Source organism: Melanaphis sacchari, unplaced genomic scaffold (genome assembly GCF_002803265.2).
Source record: "Melanaphis sacchari strain LSU unplaced genomic scaffold, SCAv2.0 Contig24_pilon_pilon, whole genome shotgun sequence".
NCBI classification, from domain to species: domain Eukaryota; kingdom Metazoa; phylum Arthropoda; class Insecta; order Hemiptera; family Aphididae; genus Melanaphis; species Melanaphis sacchari.
Genome location: NW_020271125.1, coordinates 220331 through 242888, shown reverse-complemented (window position 1 = coordinate 242888; position 22558 = coordinate 220331). Strand labels below are relative to the sequence as shown.

The 22558-nt window shown below is 24.6% G+C and overlaps 1 protein-coding gene across 4 annotated transcripts; it reads left to right on the top strand.

Moving 5' to 3' along the window:
- Positions 1-4436: 4436 nt before the first annotated feature.
- Positions 4437-22015, top strand: LOC112595061 (thiamine transporter 2-like). 4 transcript variants are annotated; one of them, XM_025340145.1, is made up of 10 exons: positions 4437-4736; positions 5414-5563; positions 9505-9675; positions 11354-11573; positions 16311-16486; positions 17410-17556; positions 18275-18380; positions 19842-20034; positions 21122-21263; positions 21448-21549. In XM_025340145.1, exons 2-10 carry the CDS (start codon positions 5438-5440, stop codon positions 21547-21549), a joined length of 1383 nt encoding a protein of 460 aa, XP_025195930.1. In that variant the 5' UTR covers positions 4437-4736; positions 5414-5437. The 4 variants fall into 4 exon arrangements, with proteins under 4 accessions (XP_025195930.1, XP_025195932.1, XP_025195931.1 ...); XM_025340147.1 differs by lacking the exon at positions 4437-4736 and adding an exon at positions 4794-4876; XM_025340146.1 differs by lacking the exon at positions 4437-4736 and adding an exon at positions 5025-5127.
- Positions 22016-22558: the final 543 nt, after the last annotated feature.

Genomic DNA, 22558 nt, shown 5'->3' with positions numbered 1-22558 from the left:
TATGCTCAATCGTAGATATTCTTCGCTCAGAGTTATTTTTCAGGTAGATACAATAATAGGTATTTCATTAGGTTTATCACATCCATTTACTGGGTTCTCTTCGTTACATGCTATAGTGTAGCAACTAGCAGAGCGGTACTCACTTTTTCTATTTCTATTTAAATTTTAAATTCATTTTAATCAATTGCGAATATTTCATCACTATCCTCAACGAGGAAAAAGAAATGAGTGAATATATTTCCGCGACGACTCTATCTACATATTTCTAAAGTATATTCCGTCCATATCCCGTTGGAATTTATTTTCGTAAGATCAATGTACACACCTGATATGACTGCTTACGTATATTTAAATGATAAAATTAAATAAAAAGTTATGTAATGTCTACCCATACAATTTATTGCATGATAAAATAACAATAAATTAATGGTGATGAAAAAAACAACACCCGTGTACTTGGATTATGTTGGGGTTTTTTTTATATTTTATGATGGCGAGTTTAAAAATGTACCTGCACATCAACAATACGAAAGAGATATCTATTATCGCACTTAATCGTTAAGTAGGTACTTGATTGACAATGGTCTTAAACATATTTACTTGTTTATTATGATATTAATTTTTTTGTCAATAAAACTAACAACAATAAAAACTGAGGCCACCCATTAAAAAAATTTCAGGTTACAACTGCACGTCTAATATAACTGCTGCACCAAAAAAAAAAAAAAAAACAAAACAAAACAAATGCAATATTACCTATTACCCTGGATATAAATATCAACATCCACTCCGTATAACGCCACATCTTTGTGACATCATATTATAGAATCTTGGATCACACATGTGTTATTATAAAAATTATTTTATGATTTAAGGTCAATTTACTGTAGTCGATAATAATAATGGTGGCAAGATTATGGAATGAAGTTTTACAAATAATTATTATGACTAGGTAGTCACGTACTCACGTCATGGATTGCTAAAAAACATCGTTGGTTTATGCTTTTTTGGATTAGGGGATAATAGTAAAAGCTTAAACGTGAAAAAGTGAAAGAAAAAAATGTTTTTCTAAGCCTCCACACTGAAAGTCATTGATTTTAATTTTTAAGTGTTCACAACATTATAATTTAATAAGAAACTTATAAATTGATCTATGCCATAACAAAGTATTATGTCATTTTACTCGTTAAATAAATTGATTTTGTGAAATGGCCATAGACAATAGGTTTATAATGAAGTCGTTAATTGTACTATTGTAATTGTACCAAAGCCAGGTCTAAATAGGAATGTAATAGACAAATTGAGTGGTAATTTGTAATAATATTATGATTTATCTGAAGAAATAGTACACTGATGTATCGTTAGCTATAATTGTATTGTTATTAATTATTATCAATGTTAAAATAATTTTAATGTAGGTACTTGTAATTGTGGAATGCAAACTGATGTAATTCAAAAAGAATAATAATAATTATACGTTTGATACTGATTATTTCCAAAGAATTATTGTAGTTATAAATCGTAGTTATTATTTATGAGTATAATTATTTATTTAAGGATATAAAAATAGTATAATGTGTTTTTTTTTGTTTGTATTTTTCGTATGTAACTATTAGTTTTTGAGTCAAATACGAGGAAAAATCTCATTACATAATCAACAATATTTATTAGGTACTTTTTTGAGAATTTAAAAATTTATCTGAAAGTAAGTAAGAAAAAAACCGGGTAATTCGCTTTGCCCATTGCTGTATAGTAAGTACTAAGTGATTTGTGTAAGTATAAAGTTTACAAAAATAAACAAATAAAAACACACACCATTGTAAAATAAAGCTGTTAATATATCACCTTCTTTATTTGTGTTATTATTATTTATGTATATTTTTAATATATCTTTTTTAAATTTCATACACGTAAAAACCGATTGGCGTTTAAATATATAAATAAATGAATTGTTTTAATTAGAATTTAAAAACATCAAAAATATGTATAGGTACCTACTTATATACAATTTTTTTGAATGTTTGTCACGTGCTAGATATGACTTTGCTATATCAGATTGCCACTTGAAATACAATTTTAGATCTATCATTATTCGTCTACTATTATATAATAAATTGAACGAAGTATAAATATATATATATATATTTATATATATTTAAATATTACTAATAAACTTATATAACTTTATAAGTTTATAGTAAATAAAATTGCCTTACATTATTTGAAAAAAATTAAAATAAACCTAAAAACTATTCCAAGTGTATTGCCTGTATGTAGATAATATAATATTTGCATAAAACAATTTATTAGCTTTTTATAAATTATAGTTGTAAAATTTTATTTTGCATCCTGTGTTGTAATATACATATTACATATAATGTAATTTTATTCATAAATACATTTTTAAAACATATACCTAATCGTTTTTATACGGGGACAGTGACACCGAAGTTTATCACCTTCATAGGGTCATCTATATACTATCAATTAGAACGGAACAAAATTAAAGTATTATATACAGAGTGATCCATCATGTTCATCCCTAATTGATCATTCAACAATGAATTTTTTTTAAATTTAAAAATAGTGTACTTTAGAATACTTATGGACTTTTAAGTATATGTTTTCGAATACTTATAAATTTAGACATGTGTTTTAAGGTTGTATAAATTCATTTTTTCAAAACAGATTTTTTTTTATTTGAAAATTTTTATGTATTATAATATGTTATGTTATTATGTATGATTTGAACGAGTAGTTTTTAAGTTATTGTAAGCTTTACGCCTAAAGGATAATAGCCCCTCATAATTATCTCACATCAAATAACAACACAAAATAGGTGTAATATATAAATATATATATATTAGCTTAGTATTTATTAGTTATTAGTCATTAAACATAGACTACGTTTACAAACTATGAAACGTTTATTATAGAACGATAATAAGTTATTATTAATAACAAAAGTATTTACTAAAATTTTTAAATCATTATAACTCTTGTAACTAATGTTTTATTTTATTCTATTTAGACGGGTGGCTTATCCAATTACACAATATAATTTAATTAATAGTACCTATACAATCATTACACGAGATTATATTTGGTAAACAGTTGAGAAAGTACACAATTTAAATATGTATTAAGATCATTAATAGTTACGCGTAAAACAAGATCAAAATAATACTTATTTAGTAATACTATACATTTACTTACAGGAGCATTAACACTATGAATCTTCAGCTAAAATGGCACTTAAAAAGTATTTGATTGTCTATAGTGCTACGACTAAGAATAGAAAAATTTAATTTAGCCATAAGTATTAGACAGCAAATATTTCCATTAAGTAATTTAAAAACGAAGCGGATATTTAGTCTTAGTCGTCTTGCTTTTAATGATTTGAGGTTTAAAAGTGTCTGGTAAGAGAAGTGAGGTTGTCCTTTAATGTTACATCTAAAAGATACTGTACTTAATAACCAATTTTGTATTTATTCTAAAGCTTGTGTTAAATTTACTGTTTTTGGTGACCAGACTATAGAATTTTAATCAAGAACTGAACGTTATATCTGTACGCTGTATAATAACTTCAACATATTTGGATTTTTGAAGTCTTTACAGTATCTAATTAAACACCTAACATAGAGAAACTTTGCTTTGCAAATGTGTGCAATAAATTTTAGTAGAGAAAAGCGTGTGAACGAATTTATCCAAATACTTACACTAGTTAACACGAGTGAGTTTATTTTATGCAAAATTATAACCACTAATTATTATTATAATCCTTTTAAAATCTTTGATTTTTATAAATCTTAATTATAATGAATAGTTGTTGAGTTATTAAATTGTATGCAATAGTCTTTAATAATAGTTTTATATAAAACATAATAAATATATGTAATAATATCTATTTGGTCAAGTGTACGCTACTCACGCAATTTTTATAAATTTTTAAATTTTAATTAATTAATTTTGATTAATTTTATAATAAAACCATCATAATCTATTTATTAAATTAAATACCTATAAGTTATAGACTTTAATATCTGTATAGTAGTTTAATTATAATATTATAATAACTCAGAAACGACTCGTTTGAATTTTGTATTCACAAATACATTAACATTTTTAGTAAAAATCCTTCGATTGAAAATTTACATTGAAAAAGGAGGTTCTAATTAGAAAAAAAAAAAATTCGTACCGCCACATGATACGCCTTAAATAGTTAAATAGTATACAAAAAATATAAATATTGTTTGAAAATGTAGTCTTAAAGTAAAATTATAAGAATTTTAATTAACGCGTTATTAAAATATTAAAAGGAGGGGGGGGTGATGGTGCTTGGTTAATCACTCTGTATATTATCATAATAAACACATGTAGGTATATATGTATATTGAGATTCACATTTTCTCTAAACTACAGTTGCATATATTTTGTACTAGTCGATCCGGTCACTTCTCCTGCGTTAGCAGGTTAGCGTGTTCGAGGTGATTGTGAATCACGTGATTTTGTTTTTTATTATACTTTCGACTTTTTGTTTGTTCACCGCAATTATATTATTATTGTTTTCGATATTTAAATAATTGATATCCGATAGGTGTATTAAAACTTATAAAACATAATCTGCCGGGCGGTCCGGGCGGATTAACGTGTTCAGTTTCGAGTGTATATATAGCAAAACTGATCGACAAACATCGGAGCAGTTCAATGTGATTGATAGAATCATAAAACAATAAGTGAGTACACGTACCAATTAATATAAGAAATATGTTAGTAAATAAATAGATATAGTTATTGCCGGTTGTGATGTTCTTTAAAATTTGCTCTTTGCGATTGCCGATAACATTTAAAATGATTAATAACTATTAGGTATTAGGTAGGAATGCATTATACTTTTATTGAATGTAATTTAAAAATAATAATGTTATGATGAGCCTTTGAACAGATGTTCTAATCATTTCGATAACAGTTGTATCACAAAATTTATTTTATATTAAAATTAATGTTACTATTGATTCGCGAAAACTTCAATTGGGATTTCGTTATAAAATATAAAAATTCATCCACCTAATTCCTTAATTATTACGTATCTATACAAATTCCATATTACATGTTTTTATTATAAAAGTAATGTAACTCAATCATAAATATATATAAATTAATTAAAGTAGTGATACAAATATAAAATTAAGTCATATAAAATTAAAATGTAGTTTTCAATAATTTTATAATTATTATTATCCAAAAATCTGTCATTGTATTTACTTATAATCAATATTTTATTCATAGCGTGAAAAATTGTCTATTTATTTTATTAGCTACACATTAAATATATTTAATTAAAGACATAGATTAAATATTATAAATTTATGTTAAATTATTAATTAATAACTTTCTGATTTAATTGTTATAGGTGTTTTTAAGTATTAAAATCAAAATGGACAATTGGAAGAAAATATCGTTTTTGGTTGGTGTGTTTGCATTCGCTAGAGAATTCCGACCTATCGAACCATTTTATGCTGCATACATGACTAGTCCTTACATTAATTGTACAGTCGAACAGGTAACGCATACTTAATTATTCTTAATATTTTTTGATCATCTTATAAAAATAAGATACTTATAGATACTATACTAGTAGTTGATACTTAATTTCGATTTTTTAATTCATTTTTGTTTTTGACAAAGTAAAACTAAAATATATAATTGTTTTATGGTTTTGTTAAACCATTCAAGGGTTATTTAAATTTCTCAAAACAAAACAACAACAAAATGTTAGTATATATATTATTATATTAAACTATATAGGTATTTAATATTTATTTACTATTATTTATTATATTTTCAAGTCTAAGACCATTTTTAACTTTTATTTTTTATTTGATATTCAAAGAAAAAATTAATCATTACAATAAATAATACATTACCTAAAGGCTAAAACGTTATTTACATTTTAACATAAAATATATACCCGCTATTACTATGCTAATAATTTGAAGATGAACAGTTATTTTAAAGTAATAAATTTGATGACAATTTTGTACAACTCATTTTGTTATTAATTTTTAAACAATTCGAAAGTTATCTGTATGGTTTATCTTATGAACAACTAAATTGTGACAGGTCTTAAAGGAATATTCGTCTTTTAAGAGTATTATATTATAACATATTTACCGACTTGAGCTTTAAACGTAAACCGTTAAGAATACGCGCGCACAATAAACACGTGGGTGAACAAGTACAGTCATCGTTGATCTCTGTCTTGTGCTCTCCTAGAGAAAGTATTTTTATTTCATAAAAATAATTTAGCATAAATAATTTATTTTATTTTATTTACTAAAATTAATATAGTGAAATTAATTTTTCTTAAACCACAAAAATTGTCAATTGAGTACCTAACTAAAGTTTTTTTACGCAATTTTGTACTTTAAAGAGGATACGTGTATTTTTTTATATTTATTTATGACTGTCATAATTTTTTTTATAGAAAAAGTAGATATTTAAATAGTTAAAGTAAAGTAAACATCATCAAAATATAAGATCATTTACAAAACATGTGATTTTTTTCATTAATTTCAGCAGATTTCATACAATAATTACAATTTGTATTTTTCGAGTCATAATCATACACATATATCTAATACATAAGAATTTATCAAACATGTGTGTATTAATCGTTATTACTTATTATTAATAATATCATTATTCATTAAAACAATTTAATGGCGGGTAGTTGAAGATTGAGTGTAGTATTTATCTACAATTATTTTAATTCCAGTGATATAAAAAACATTTTAATACCTATTTATGAAATCGTGCAATTAAATTAATTTATGAATAAATTATTATAAATTAGTATTGCCATATACAGGCCCTCTACATCAAATTTTAGGCCCATGTACTAAATGTTTTTGCGAGCTCTATGCAGTAAACTTCCAATAATAAAATTTACCACAGATTATTAAAAGTCAAGAATAATAAGCATTTTGAACATATTTATGTAATTTTTACTACAATATTATTTAAATAAAAAAGGAAAAAAGTGTTTTTTAATTTGAATTTATGTAATAATTAATTTTATTTAATAAAAATAATCAAATTGAAAGTGTCATGGTTGGATGGTTTTTTTCTCAAATTAAATAACTTAGGTATGTTCTTTTATTTTCTCAACTCATATTTAGGTACTTATCGTGTTTACAATATAAACTATATATTTTATCTTCAAAATTAAAAAAAAAAAAAAAAATAAACCTATCACTCCAAATCAACCAATTCCGAGAAAATGATTGGTGGTTATTTGATGATTTCGTATAAAGCAAAAAGTTGGCAAAAGATTTACCATTAATGTCTTCTGGTAATTATTTTATACAATCAACTAATTCACGAAATTTTGGTAGGCAACAATCGTATCACTGACTTCGTGATAAAAACTGACCACATTGCAGGGTACTTAAGTTTATGGATGTGAACAATGTCGGCGTAATTTATGTTTTTTCTTTATTTTCACGTAAATTAGAATGAATATTACTCGGGGAAACAGCAATTATCATAAAATGTATAATATATAGATATTAAATATATTGAAGTATAAAATATTATAAATCCTCATGTAAACGAGGCCTCAAAAACCCGGACCCTTATACTCTAGGCCAGAATGTCTCCCCCCCCTCCCCCCTTATGGGTGTCCTGGCTACATAACAAATTATTTATAGACATAATAGTATTTTAATACAAATTAATTCTACTAGAAGTTTAATTATTATTCAATTTAAGTATAATAATTACTTATTACAATGTCATGAATCAACTCAAAACTGCTTTCATTGTTAATTGTATTTTAATTCAAACATTTAAAACCAACATCTATATTGAATATTTTGTATGATTTGCATTTCAATATTCTTTTCAATCAAATCTTTAATGTATAGCTATTTGAATCTATTGAATATTATTTACAATGGCCTAATGAAAATAAAACATTAAGCAATATTTATTTTTTTGTTTTTAAATTATTATAGTTAAAATCGTAAATGTTATAAATTCAAAACATATTTTTTTTTATTTTTCACAATAATTACCAAGCAGTTTTTAACATTGAATTTAAAAATTCGGTTACCTTCAGTTCTCTATCATAATTATTCATGTACCATACGTAAAGTAAATTATTTTTACAAGAAAAATTGTATGGTGATTTACATTTTTATGGGCTAAGTACTAATGGTTTATTATTGTATTATAATTGCTAAACATAATATTGCACCATTATAAAACAACTATTTAAAAATAGGTACAATGGCACATTCATTTTTGCAAAATCGAGAACTATAATTTATAAAAATATTGTTATGTCACGGTATGTAAAAACGTAATATAATTGTTTTTGTCTCAATAAAATTGTTTAAACTTTGTATAATTTTATGAGCCAGTATCCTAAAACTTATCTAACCTACAGGATTTGTTTTATGGTACATTGCATACACCGATTAAGCAAATATATTGTTAAATATATTATATAATATTAGTATGAAGATATTGAAAAAAGAATAATGGATAACTTTTTATGGCAATTTTAAAATAAAATAAAATAATACAAAAATAAATATTTATTCTATATAAGTCGATAGATATGAAATTTTAAAAAACTTAATCATATGCACTTCAAAGTTTGTGAAATTTAATTCATCTAATACATTTATTAAACAATAAAATAATTAGATCAAAAGCTAATAAATGTACCAATTACTTATCTTCAATATTAAGTAGCTTAAAAGAACAATTGATTTAGTTTTTTTTTATGGAATTAACAAAATTTAATGTTAAATCTTAGATGGCACGTGACAAAATATTATTAAATATTGACAAAAAATTGTTTTATTTTGCTTATCAAAATTTATAATAATCTTTAACAGTTTAACAAATATTAAGCATCTAGGTACCAATATTGAATAGGATCAATACAATTTTTTCAATATAATTATTATTGTAAATTAGCGTCTATGTACTATATTATACAATCAAAATAAATTATATTTATATTAAATTAATGTCTACATTTACAAACAATGTATAAATAAAACACTTAAATATTACTTAAATTATAATTCAGTAGCAACAATAATTTATTCATGTAGGCTGCAATTGTTTAAGTTTAATTCCTATACTTATAATTACGATATACACGTCATAATACATTTTCATGTGCTCTACGCTTTCTAGTTTCTAAAGCTCTAAACAATCGATAGAAGTTATTATTTAACGAGTCTGATAAACAAATATACTTGTTTATCGAGATTTGAGATTACTTAAAATATAGAATAAAAAAAATACATTTTGAGTAAATCCAACCGATTTACAAATTATATAAATGTTATACAAAACAATATTCGTTAGAATTCCGAATAATATATTCAAAATACTTAAAATATCTATAAAGTGTTAATTATTAATGTTTACCTAATGCCTATCTGATATGTATTTTAAATAAAATTACAATTTAATTTTTAGGTACCAACAGAGTTGTATTCGGTTGGATCATATTCTATGTTTGTGTTGATCATAATCATATTTTTGGTCACGGATTATGTCAAATATAAACCTGTACTAATTGTCGATGGAATTGGTGGAGTATTTCATTATACTGCCATAGCAAATAGTCCTTCAAAACTCAGAATACAGGTAATTAATTAATTAATATTGTTATGTTGTATTAAATTGTAATATGACTGAAATGTAATTAAACGCAATATCATTTTATAGTCATAAATTATGCCTATCATTAAGCCTCTATAAATGTTTGATCAACTATTCACATATTTTATGTAAAGGATTACCCACGTTAAATATGGAATATAGACATATTAAAATAAAATTCAGATAATGAAAATTTGAAAATATGTGTACTTAGGATTACGCAATAATCAAGAATTAAAAAAAAAATTCGATGTCATTTTTCGAGCTATGTTTTCTAGCCAACTTATATAAAATAATAACTAATAATAGCTATTTATAAGTTAGTATACAATATTTCAAAAAAACTTTCCACAATATTTTAATTATTAATAACAATTAATTGGAAACGTTTTAATTAACGAAAATTTTTCTGTTAATTCGCGTAAATTTAATAAATTACCTAGTAAATTTTTTATGATATTAATTAGGTATGTTTAACCTTTTCAAAACATTTATTAAATGTGCTTATTGTTTATATTTTATATACATATGAGTGGGCCCTTTTCCAATTGTATTATGTATCTTTAAAATTGTTTAAAATAAATTTTAAACGAATGTGTAAATTCAGTATGTTTATAATTCTATTTAAACTCTATAGTAGATACGCAGTGGCGTACCAGTTGGGAATAATGAGCTTTCATCTTCTCTCCACACCATGATTATGTTAAAATATAAAAAATACAAACTAGTTAGAATTAAAATCTTAAAAAGTAAATTTCTTAAACTTTTTATGGCACGATCTATTTTGGAAATTATTTAAATGTTGGCGACCCATCTGATGACTTTTTTTTTTTTTGCTTTTTCGATTTTAATAACCATATTATGTCTAAAAAAAATGTATTATTTAAAAATATAACGCGACCCATAGTTTGGGAACCTTTGAACTATACTAATACAAGGATGGGTAATTCAAAATTACTAGAGAACCAACTTTTAGAACTACAAAATCTTGTGGGCTATAGAAAATCGGAAAAAAAGCTCGATAAAAATAAAAATCAATGGGCAAGATAAAAAAGTACGCGAGCTGCCAGTTGCTCATTCGACATTCCTATTGTATACACTATATTATTATACACTGATTCTTTTATTTAAGAACACTTGTTATTTTAAAAATTCACATTCTTCATAACATTACAAAAAAATATTCACAAAAAAAATTATAATTTTTACAACTAAATCATTCTTTTATATTTTCTCTTTGTTTAACGATAATATACATTTTTAGTAGTTACTATTATAATAATCGAAAATACACGAAATTTTACAATAAATAACTTATTTGAAAAATAATTGACGAGTAGTTAGGTATACTAAATTCTTAATATTTTGGATTTCATTATACAAGTGATAAACTATAGATACCAAGACTAAATAATTGATATCCAATATTGTCTTTTACTTCTAAAGTCAATATTTTTATATGTATTACAATATAAATAATCATTAAATTAATTTTTTATATTTTAATTGTAATTTCGCTGATTCTTAAACAACAAATCTAAAGAGTATGTAAGAATATTTAAATTGCATATACTTACTTTACATTTTATACATAAAAAAGTGAATAAATTTGCATTTAAAACTGTACAACAACAACGATATAGTTTAATCTTTATTTTTACAGTTTGGACAGGCGTTCTATGGGTTCTTTTTTTCCGCTGAAGTGGCTTTATTTGGATACTTATACGCGATGGTAGAAGAAAAAGAATTTTATCAAAAAATAACTGGTCACGCAAGAGCTGCAACATTGACAGGAAAATTTTTTTCATCATGTTTGTCACAAATTTTAGCCATCACTTATGGAACTCCTCCGTACAACGCGCTCGTGTATATGTCTATTTTCGGTAAATATAGAACAATTTTTTGTACGCATGTTACATCGATAGATTCATTCAAATTATAGCCAAAGTTTTGAATGTACCGAAATGAATATCTCAATGATATAATATTGTTAAACTTTACAATAATATTATTATAAAAGTATGATGAACAAAAAAATTCAAATGAATGCGTAAACTAACATATAAACTACAATAGTTATATGTAGGTATTAACCTGTCTAGTCCATCTTGATACTCGAAACCTGTTAAGATTAAAAAAAGAAGAAGAAATCAGTGAATCGAAAAATATATTATATTGAAATGACTAATTCCACTTTTTACCTTGGTCCGTGGGATTATGATACTTTTTCAACGTAATATAAATTTAATTTTCGAATCACTGTTTTTTTTTTTTTTTTTAATCGTACGGCCGGTTTTGGAATGTTAAGATAAACTGAATGAGTTATACCTTATAGTAACTGTGCGTTCAAAGAAAGTTAAAATTATAAAATAACATTTTAAATGTATTTGACCTATTTTGGTGTTTAGATAGAGTATATCACAGTTCGGCAAAAATATGAAATAAAAACTTAATATTTTTTCCGTTTCAATAATAAATATCAAATTGGACATATATTTTTAGAGGTCGCTGTTTTAATGTAACAAATATAGAGAGCAAAAATTTTTAATATGAAAAACAAAAAGTACTGTTTGTATTGCTAAATCAGCTAACAAAATACAATTTATTTATGTTTGATTGCTATTGTAGCTGCAATGTAAAATGAGCTACATGAAATTATTAAGAAAATAATCAATATAATCAAATACAATTAATCGATATAAATAATAATAATATTATATAAATTACTTGTTATAATTTTAGTTGTTGTTTGGTTGCCATAACAACTGTAACGGTAAATGTTGTCCACAGTCCAAACATTTATGATTTATATTAAAAAATGATCATAGATTCAAGTATTTAAAATTTATTAGTATTAAAGGATGAAGATTTTCAATAGAAACTGCTTAAAATAGTATTTACATTTTTAATTAAAGTATTAGCCGTCTAGCCAATAGGGTTCTATTGTTTAACTGTTTAAAATGGAATAAGTATTCATAAACAAGTTTGATTGTTTATTTATAACAATAAATAGCTTTAATAGGATATAAATAAAGGGTATAACGAGTAAGGTATATAAGTCTAATCACAAAAATAATTTGCATGTCAAATTGCATGTAAAATAATTGTAAGCATAAAACTTGAACAAATAATAAAACTAAATTTCGTTAGTAGTTGTATTTATGTAAATTATAAAAAGTTAAAAAGATTTAAGCACTCTGACCTACAGTAAGTAAAAATTATTATTATATACTTACTGTTAATTATTGAAGGAAAAGATTTTTTTTTTTTTTAATTATTTAGTTTATTCATACTATTTTTTCTTTATTTATAACAATACAACAGTACCTATTTAAGAGAAAAATGACATTACAACAAATTAGAATACATGAATATATAATATTAGTTATTACTTTTTCTATGTTAGAATAATAAATAATAAACATTCTTATGTAGATGTAGAATGTGGTTCAAATTAGTTGATTTGCACACAATTTTACTAAAAAAAGATATTGTCACATTAATTCTTTTTATAAATATAAATACCATTATTTAGTAAGTTATGGTCAATCTATCAAACTTATACGTCCTATATATATATGTGTGTGTGTGTGTAGTAAAATACAATAATTGTTTATGTTAAAGATTTCTGGAAAGTTTAATTTACGAAATGTACATTACTATTACTATATTATGATAAATCTAATATGGAAGTTTGGCAAATACGTAGAATAGGTATTTAATTAAATGATTTAAAAGCTCTATATATTTAGTAAACACGTTTATGATTTACCTTATACTAAAAGGTATAGGTATATCTTTATTGCACAGACTATATAAGTCTATACTTAAATTCCAAATAATAATACGAGTATCTATTTATTAATTGGAATTTATTTATGCATTACACTTGATGACACATTTTGAACCGATAACATGTACCTACTTACTCACGTGCATCATATTTTATTTGTATACATCAATAATAAAAACAGCTGTAACAATAAACAATTTTTATAACATGAATGATTATTTTAGCTTAATTTTAAAACCATTAATATTGAATTGATTCGTTAATAATAAACATAATTTTAATTAGTAGTACTAACTATATTATTATATTATTATTTATTAATTTTTTGTCAATATTTGGTCGTAACACTCTTAAGTAACCATAATTGTCTCGGTAATTATTCAATTGTTATAAGTAACCTATAGATATAATTATACACATGTATTACTTGTATAGGTATGTACGACAATTATACCTTTTTACAAAATGTATAAGTTTAAATTCGATTAATCTATTTAAGATAAAAAAATAAAGTGCAAGTTTAGCTAAGAAATTAAGATTAATAAATACTATACAAATTATTCACTATTATTGAACACCATAATAATATATTAATATCGTGTATTTGTGTACTATGTGTTTAGTTTTAAAATGTATTAATTAATTTCTTTCTGACACTTGGAGAATTATTTTTTAATCGATGAATAGACACAATAGTCACCCAATTATTATTAACAAAATAATAACCGTTCAACATTTAAATAATCAAAATAGTAGAAACAATACTTTTATAATTCGGGATTTCTATATAAACATTTTAAAAAAAAGAAAAATTATATACTCTACTTTGAATAATTGTAAAATTAAAAACAAAATGTTTACTTTAAAAATCAATAATTGATTATGGTTTCACGCTTACTTAACTTAAAGACAATATAAAAGTTAAAATTGTGTATACAAATCATATGTTTTACAACTTTTAAAAATTATTATAAGTACCTATTGTTCATTGACCATTTGTGTACTGTTATATGGAACATTCTGTACATAATTATGTACATACTGCAACAATGACAACGGCCAATATTTATTACGTAAAGCATTGTTTACTTATTAAAAACAAAAAAACAAACTATCTGTATAGTTATAAACTTATATGTTCTGTATGATATATTGTAGACAACTGAACGTTTGATAATGAAGAAAAAAAATATTTTATATCACGTATTATACACATTAGTAATATTACATGTTATACAAGCCTACATAAAAGATAAAGATAAAGGATTAATAATAATTCATGTTTGCCGAATAATATTGATAATCATTATAATGTTATAAACAATAAACATATAATAGTCAAATCTGTCTGATAACGGAGTATATACCTACTACGATATAATAATTTAAAACAGCGGTGGTTCTTAACCTTTTATAGATCGCGGATCCCTGACCAAAGGTTTTTAAAAATCGAGGACCCCTTTGCCAATTTTTTTCGAATACTTTATTTTTTTACAAAACATCTCATGTTATCATAACCAAATTTAAAGTAATTATTTTGTTTTGAAAATTACACAAGTAGACATCACAAAACATATACATTTATATTTTATAATTATTTTTGTTACACTTGATTTTTCATAAAAAAAATAACATAAATAAGATCTCTTTATATAATAAGATATATTATACATGAAAAAAAAAATAAAAATTCAACAATAGGTATTGTAATAATGTCAAATATTAATGTACGTATGTTATGTTTTAAAGTTGTCATGGATCCCCGATATGCGATCACGGACCCCTAGACGGTCACGGGCCATTGGTTAAGAATCGCTGATTTAAGACATATTTTCTTATTCGAATAAAATTTGTCAGTCAAACTAAATTTAATTTTATTCATATTTTTTCATTAAAAATAAATTCAAATTTTCAAATTTTTTAAACTCAAAGAAATATTTGTGTTAAATTTATTTGCTAAAAACCTGTATAGTTCCGTTTAAAGTTATTAATTGTTGATGCTTTAACGCATATACTTCTTCACAAATTGCTCAATTATAATTAAAAATTGTACATCTTGATATCTATACAAATTAACTAAATTATAAGAAAATTAAATTAAAATTGTCGATAGTAATTTTTCAAACAGATCATGGCTAAATTTAATTAATATACAGGCTACATTGGTGAAAATTGTTGGAGGGGAGGAGCTTAACCAAGGTCTTATATTGTAAGGCCTTCTTAATCCCTAAAAATAATTTAAATATTTTAGGTTTATGAATCTTCTTCATAAAAAGAATACAATAATAGTAGACAAATTTAATATAAAATATATTTAAATAAATAATTAACTAAGAAACAATTTATTCACGAACAAATCGTGTGAAAAAAAACGACCTAAGACCACTCGCTAGAACATAATATACAAATAAATTAAAATATACAGGAAATACTGTTTGGACTTTTTAGCTACCTACCCAATTTATTAATTTGTTATATACATTAATATAAAAAAATTAGTTATTTAAATTGAATAATTCATAAAATCTATGTGCCAAACAATTTCTAAATTTTTATGATTTTGACTAACTATTTATTAAATAAAAAACTTAAAAATTAAGTAATATTATCTATTGACCTAATGTTATAAAATTGTAATAACGTTTGTTCAAGCAAAGCGAGAGAACATTTTTATCATGGTTAGATAATGTGTAATATATTTTAATACTTAAATTATTATTGTATACGCACTTACAGTTAATTTCCATAGTATAAAATAATATATTAATATGTACCTATTGTACCTTATTTCTACCGTGTTTACTAAAATTTCTTCTTATATTTATAGGAATGTCATTTACAACCGTATGGGCAATTTTCTTACCAAAAGTCAAGTATAGTCTTTACTTCCCCAATAAGAAAAAAGTCGATGAAACGTCGATGGGACAATCCACCGTCACTGTCTACAACCCACAAAAATATAAAGATTCACAGCTGAGCATTGAAGCAGCTTCCAATGAGGAGGTATGTAACGCAAGAAATTACAGCGCTATACGACAATATTATAGTGTTATAATTTATAACATAATATGTTGTAGGTTATAATACGTATTTAAACATATTTTAGGCAGTGTTATAATATTACGTGTAATACCTAGTAAAAACTTATTAGTGAGTTATAAATGTTATAATATTTATATTTTTATACTAAACTATTCTCAAACAATAATATTTAAATACCTACTTATTTTTCTAACGCATCATTATCAAAATATATGGTTTTCAATAATTCTCAAAAAATAAAAACAATATAATTTAATACGTGGCGTATTACCTATTATAGGCGACGTACGACTATCGGTGAAGTATATTGTTTAATAGCACATATTATACTGTAATAATTGAATATTATTTGCGTAACTACTTCAACTGGATATTTAATCAAAACATGCCAAGGTCCCATAATAACAGTTGATTGCTGATAACTGATACGCTTATAAAATAACAACTATTTAAAATCTTCAACATCACTTTTACAATAATATATATTTTTCATAGTAGAACTACCAAAGTATATTGACTGTGTTATGAGTGGCGGACAAGGGGGTTCTAAAGAGACTGCAACCCTCCCCAAAATTTTAGGAAAATTTACAAAACATGTTTTCAGTGTTCTATGAACGTATTACACAAGATATAAATGTGTATTTAAACTTGTAATTTGCATGTTTGTTTGATGCAAAGACTATTATGTTAAATACCGCCAATTTAATGATAAAAACATATTATAACAAACTTAAGAGTGATCCTATAGATGAACCACCTCATATATAACTAATTATTAGGAACCCCTCTAGTCCCCTTCAAAAAAAAAGAAAAGTTAAGTGTTGACAATGCCGCTGACTGATATACTTGTATTTTTTCATATAATATTGTGCTTACATCCATAGAAAATCAAAAATTACGAAAACAACGAAGTTGAAGAGGAATACAGCGTGGTCAAAGAGCTGTACAAAGATTTCAAGCAATCGTATTCCGACCCGTACGTCTGTAAGCTCTGTTTTTGGTGGGCAGTGGCGATGGGTGGTTACTTACAAGTTAGTATAAATAATATATATAATATTATAGAACGAAAAACGTTGCATATTTCTATACTATAAAATAGTGTAGTATAGATGTGTGCGAATAATTTAAACGATTTAATTGTATATACACTGAAGCGCTGATGTTTAACGAATTGAGTCCATGTCACATCAGGGCTAAAAATTTACTTCCCCAACTTTTGAAAATTTATTAATTTACCCAGCGAGTCGAAATTATCTAGCCCTCAAACAAGAAATTTCTATGATAAATTGAATGAGGGTTATACCTATTTAATTTTTATTTGATTTTTTTGATTTTTCCTTTACTTTTATTGGATAAACATAATTTCATTACATTTTTAAGACTTCTGAAAACTTTCGACTTTCTAAAGTGGCCTTTAAAAATATTGATTGGTGATCTCTGAATTAAACGATATAAGATAATATAATCATGTCTTGTTTTGTATTTCATATAATGAATTTCGTATTTCCCACTAATATTTATTTCCCTCGCAACCACAAAATCTTTAATAGTTATTTTGAAGTAAATTATTTGCGATTTGAATACCACGATCAAACATGTCACTCGGTGACATGTACATACCATCTATTTCATCTATAATACGACACCAGCTGTATACACGCATAATGTACTATAATACACGTGTTATAATTTAATAGAATGTCCATAAATTACTGGTGTAGTAGTTCATAATAAATATTTATTATACAGGTGTATGCGTACATAAATGTGCTTTACACATACGTGTTGGAAGAAAACGAAGATACCGAGTTTACATTGTACAACGGCGCGGCGGAATCTCTAAACACTCTCATCGGTGTGTAAAGTAAAATATAATTATTATTAAGTCGGGAGAAATTATATTACATGATTTGATGCGACCGTCCATTGTGGAAACGTCGTTATTTTTTTTTTTTTATTACAAGAAATCTAAAGTAATTTTAAATTACTTTAATTATCTCGTGAGACAAATTGATCTGCATTAAATATTATTTTTTGTGCACTGAAAAAAAATAATAGACAAAAATATATTATATTTATATATTATATTAGAAAATATTTACATAATTTAAAATCGTCAAAAATTAATATATTTTTATCATAATCATTTTTTAAATTTTTAGTTATGTGCATTTTAATTGTTTATTTTAAAACAAAATAGTTTTTTGAAGTATTTCAAATTTTGATACATAAAAATCTAATCTTGAACAAATATTTTATAGGTTATAAGTATTTAAAGCTCAGTTAATGATCGGTGTGTTTTAGAGTGATACAAGGGTACATCGAAAAATTTTGGTCTGCTATTTCACTCATATAATATAAACCTTAAATACTTATAACTAATAAATTACTCGTTATAAATTATATTTGATAAATCGATATGCATATACGCCAAACAATATTCTATTTAGAAATATGAAATTAAAATTGTATGTCGTAATTTAAAAAAAAAAACGGTAAAAATTAGTAAAACATACAGTTTTTCGAAAAATGTTGTTTTATAACAACTTAAAATTATGTGAAAGAAATCTTTGCAAAAATATAATATTTTTTGAATACGTTAAATACATTTATAAATATATATATATTATATAGGGACTATAACTACATTGAGTCTATAAACATTATACGTATATAAAGTCTATACGATTGTGTCACAGTAGTCAAATATATCAGTTGACAAGCTTTTAATTTTCATAAATTAGTCTTTATTTGGAAGGTTCAACCCACTTATGAATCTGTAGTACATCTAAGTGAAATCGTCAGACATTAATTTATTTTCTACGTTCCAAGTGCATTCATGAGTATAACTATTGTGCATAAATATACACATACTCTACATCATAGGTGGCCAACTTGCTGCTCGCGAGCCACATGTGGCTTTCGTCATTGTCAGATACGGCTCACGTCTTGTTTACAAAATCGAAATTTACTTAATTCGATTATAAATTTCAATTTTTTAGGTATTAGCTTATAAAAAATTATCAAATCATATAAAATGTGTCTATAAACACTTTGACTCTTATTATCATTGTACTTATCTATGTGGCCCGCGAACCTATTCTTGTTGGCCACCTCTGCTCTACATACTCTAAGTAAAAATGCAACAACATTTTTTACGACAAGACTGTATGGGAAAAATGACGACCAATCCGTAGACACCATGAACCATCGCTGCCGAACGAAAACATTCGAGTTTTTCTAAATATAATATATTATAGTGTCACTCTTGTATTGCATAAAAAATTATTTTTATTGAACAGAATTTATTTTTCAGGTGCCCTCTCTGCGTTTACTATAAGCAAAGTAAAGTGGAATTGGTATTCCGTTGGCGACATATTCTTTGCCATTGGATCTATCATTGCCGCCATCGTGTTGTTATGTTGCGTTTACTGCCGAAACTTGTGGTACATCTACGCTTTCTACATAATTTACGGAATGATGTATCAGACTATGTTAACCATTGCCGAGTGAGTTTATTACGCGCGTATGGGTTTTAAATAGTGATATATAGCTGCCGCAGAAGGGACGGAGGCTGTTATCGCGGGGTACAAATATTTTTTATGGGGGTGAAAGTTTTTGGTTTTTAATGGCGGTGATCAATTATTATTTGGGCCGACAAATAATAATTAAAATTCAATCAATATGACCGTAAATGGTATTGTATAAACACCAAAGAGTATAGTTTTTACTATTTAATATGGTGAAAAAAATATTTTTCCTCTGCTGGGCGCTTTAATGTATAGCAGTATAGCTACACTACTGATTTGAAAATTGTTTTACAATACTATTTTACACATTATAGGACTTTAAGTCGTTTAAAGTATACCATAGGTATTCAGGCAGTATATAGGACATTAAATAGGTGATCAGACTGTATGAAAGACATTTGAGGATCTGAGATGGTTCACAAGTACCTGTACAATATTGTACATCAGAAACTATAGTTTTTTCTTATTTTTCAATAACAACTGTTTTAATTATTTTCATCCCATAGATTATACATATCATAATATGAGTGTATGACTTAAATTTTATATGTATAATGCATATTTTGTTAGTGGAGTATTCATAATATAATATATGTATAGTATTATTATTCTACTATCTATATGTCTTATGTGTATATTATTAATTAAGTTCTTATACTGTTTTTCGATATTCGACAACCATTAAACATATTTACCAGCACACTGTGGTTATTATCAGTTTCATAAAAATGTATACCTATACGGCTATACGCCGTGTATAACCCTTTCAAACAGATGGATATGAATAATTATAAACTATACTCGAGCCATACCTACTATACCTGTACATATATAATTATTAACTTAAAATTAAATCTTTCAAATCTATGCCAAAAAATTATATCTCCATTCGCATTAAATAGTTACCTACCTATCTAAAAGTGTATTAAAATAGATTATTATTATTATTTAATATTTTGTTCACCTAATTTCTTTTACACAGGACAATGAAACTATATACAACTCAAATTAAAAAGGATAATTTTAAGTTAATAAAATACTAATGCTTGATCGTTTTAATTTTCAGATCCGAAGTTGCTAAGCGATTAAATAAAAAATGTTACGGATTGATTTTTGGATTTAATACTTTCATTGCTGTATGCATCAATACCATTATTATATACGGAGTTATTCAAGGACATTTTATTAAGATTAACATAGCACAACAAGTAATACACAAATAAATACGCAATAAAATGCGCTTTTTTTTTTAGTTATATTTTTTACTATATATTATATGTATTTATTGTTGACAATTCTTAATCGCATAATCTTAGATTAAATTATATAAAACTCTATTAAATAGATAGAATTAAAGATGCGATACTAAATTAAACCAATTTTATTTTTCAGTTTTTGATATACACCGTGCTGTACGTAGTACTTGCGATATTCTTTTTCGGTTCATCCATTTTGAGAATGTTCAGAGACGAAGGAATTGTAGAGTACAACTGAGCCCAAACGAATCCTATTAATGAACTATAGATATTTTCCTTGGAACAAAAGTAATTTTGTGAACAAATAGACTTAATATGAATTTGTATACCATTATAACTTAAGGCAACTAAGAAATGTTAAGTAAACTACTACTTATTTAAGTAAACTCGCTGTATAATTATTATGTATATGTTATTTATGGACAATTATCAATTATTTATTTAAATTATACAAAGCGATTCGCCAAATCTGCTCAATACTCTCCCCTTTATTTTTCTTTAATAGGTAATGAATTTATTCAAGTATTGATTTTTGGAAATTATTTTTTTATAAATAAATATTCTATTTTAATTATTAGATTCTTTTTATGCAATTGAAGAGTGTTCAATGTTGGTACAAACATTATTCAAAAGTGATCCTCCCTTTGTATTATTAAGGAGATGTTTTTTTTTTTTTAATGTTACCTAATGTAAATAAATTAAAATGTTACCGAGTAATTTATTAGTTTATGAGTTAATAATCTTTAAGTACTCATAAAAAAAAATAATTTATAATAATTGATAACCAATTGTTAAAATATGGGAGCTAAAATAATTTAAAAGTTATAATAATCAATATTAATTTATTACAATTTTATAATAATTGTTCGAATTTTGATTTAAACATTTCAAAATTTTAAAAGTTTGTTTCACTACACGATATTCCTTAAAGATTGTATGTAATTTAAACAGTTATTTGCAAATATTATTTGTGATTAAATAACTTAAAAATTCCAAAAATTAAAAATTGAATAAATACATTATTTAAGAATAATACGAGTAATAGAAAATATACTTGATGAATCATTGTGTATAGTAACTACAATTATTATATATACCTATGTATATTTGTTAAAACAAAATGTTATTATTCTTTATAATAAAGAAATAAAAACATAAAGTACGATATATTTTATTTATTTTAGTGACCTAGACTTCAACTATATATTATATTACGGAACAATAAATCTACTGTGTTAGTCAATCAT

What these genes read in the sequence shown, in the direction of transcription:
- LOC112595061 (XM_025340148.1), top strand. Translation starts at nt 5,438, where the DNA reads ATGGACAATTGGAAGAAAATATCGTTTTTGGTTGGTGTGTTTGCATTC. An exon ending in TTAATTGTACAGTCGAACAG is followed by an intron (nt 5,564 to 9,504) that starts GTAACGCATACT and finishes TTTAATTTTTAG; the next exon opens with GTACCAACAGAGTTGTATTC. An exon ending in ACTATGTTAACCATTGCCGA is followed by an intron (nt 20,035 to 21,121) that starts GTGAGTTTATTA and finishes TTTAATTTTCAG; the next exon opens with ATCCGAAGTTGCTAAGCGAT.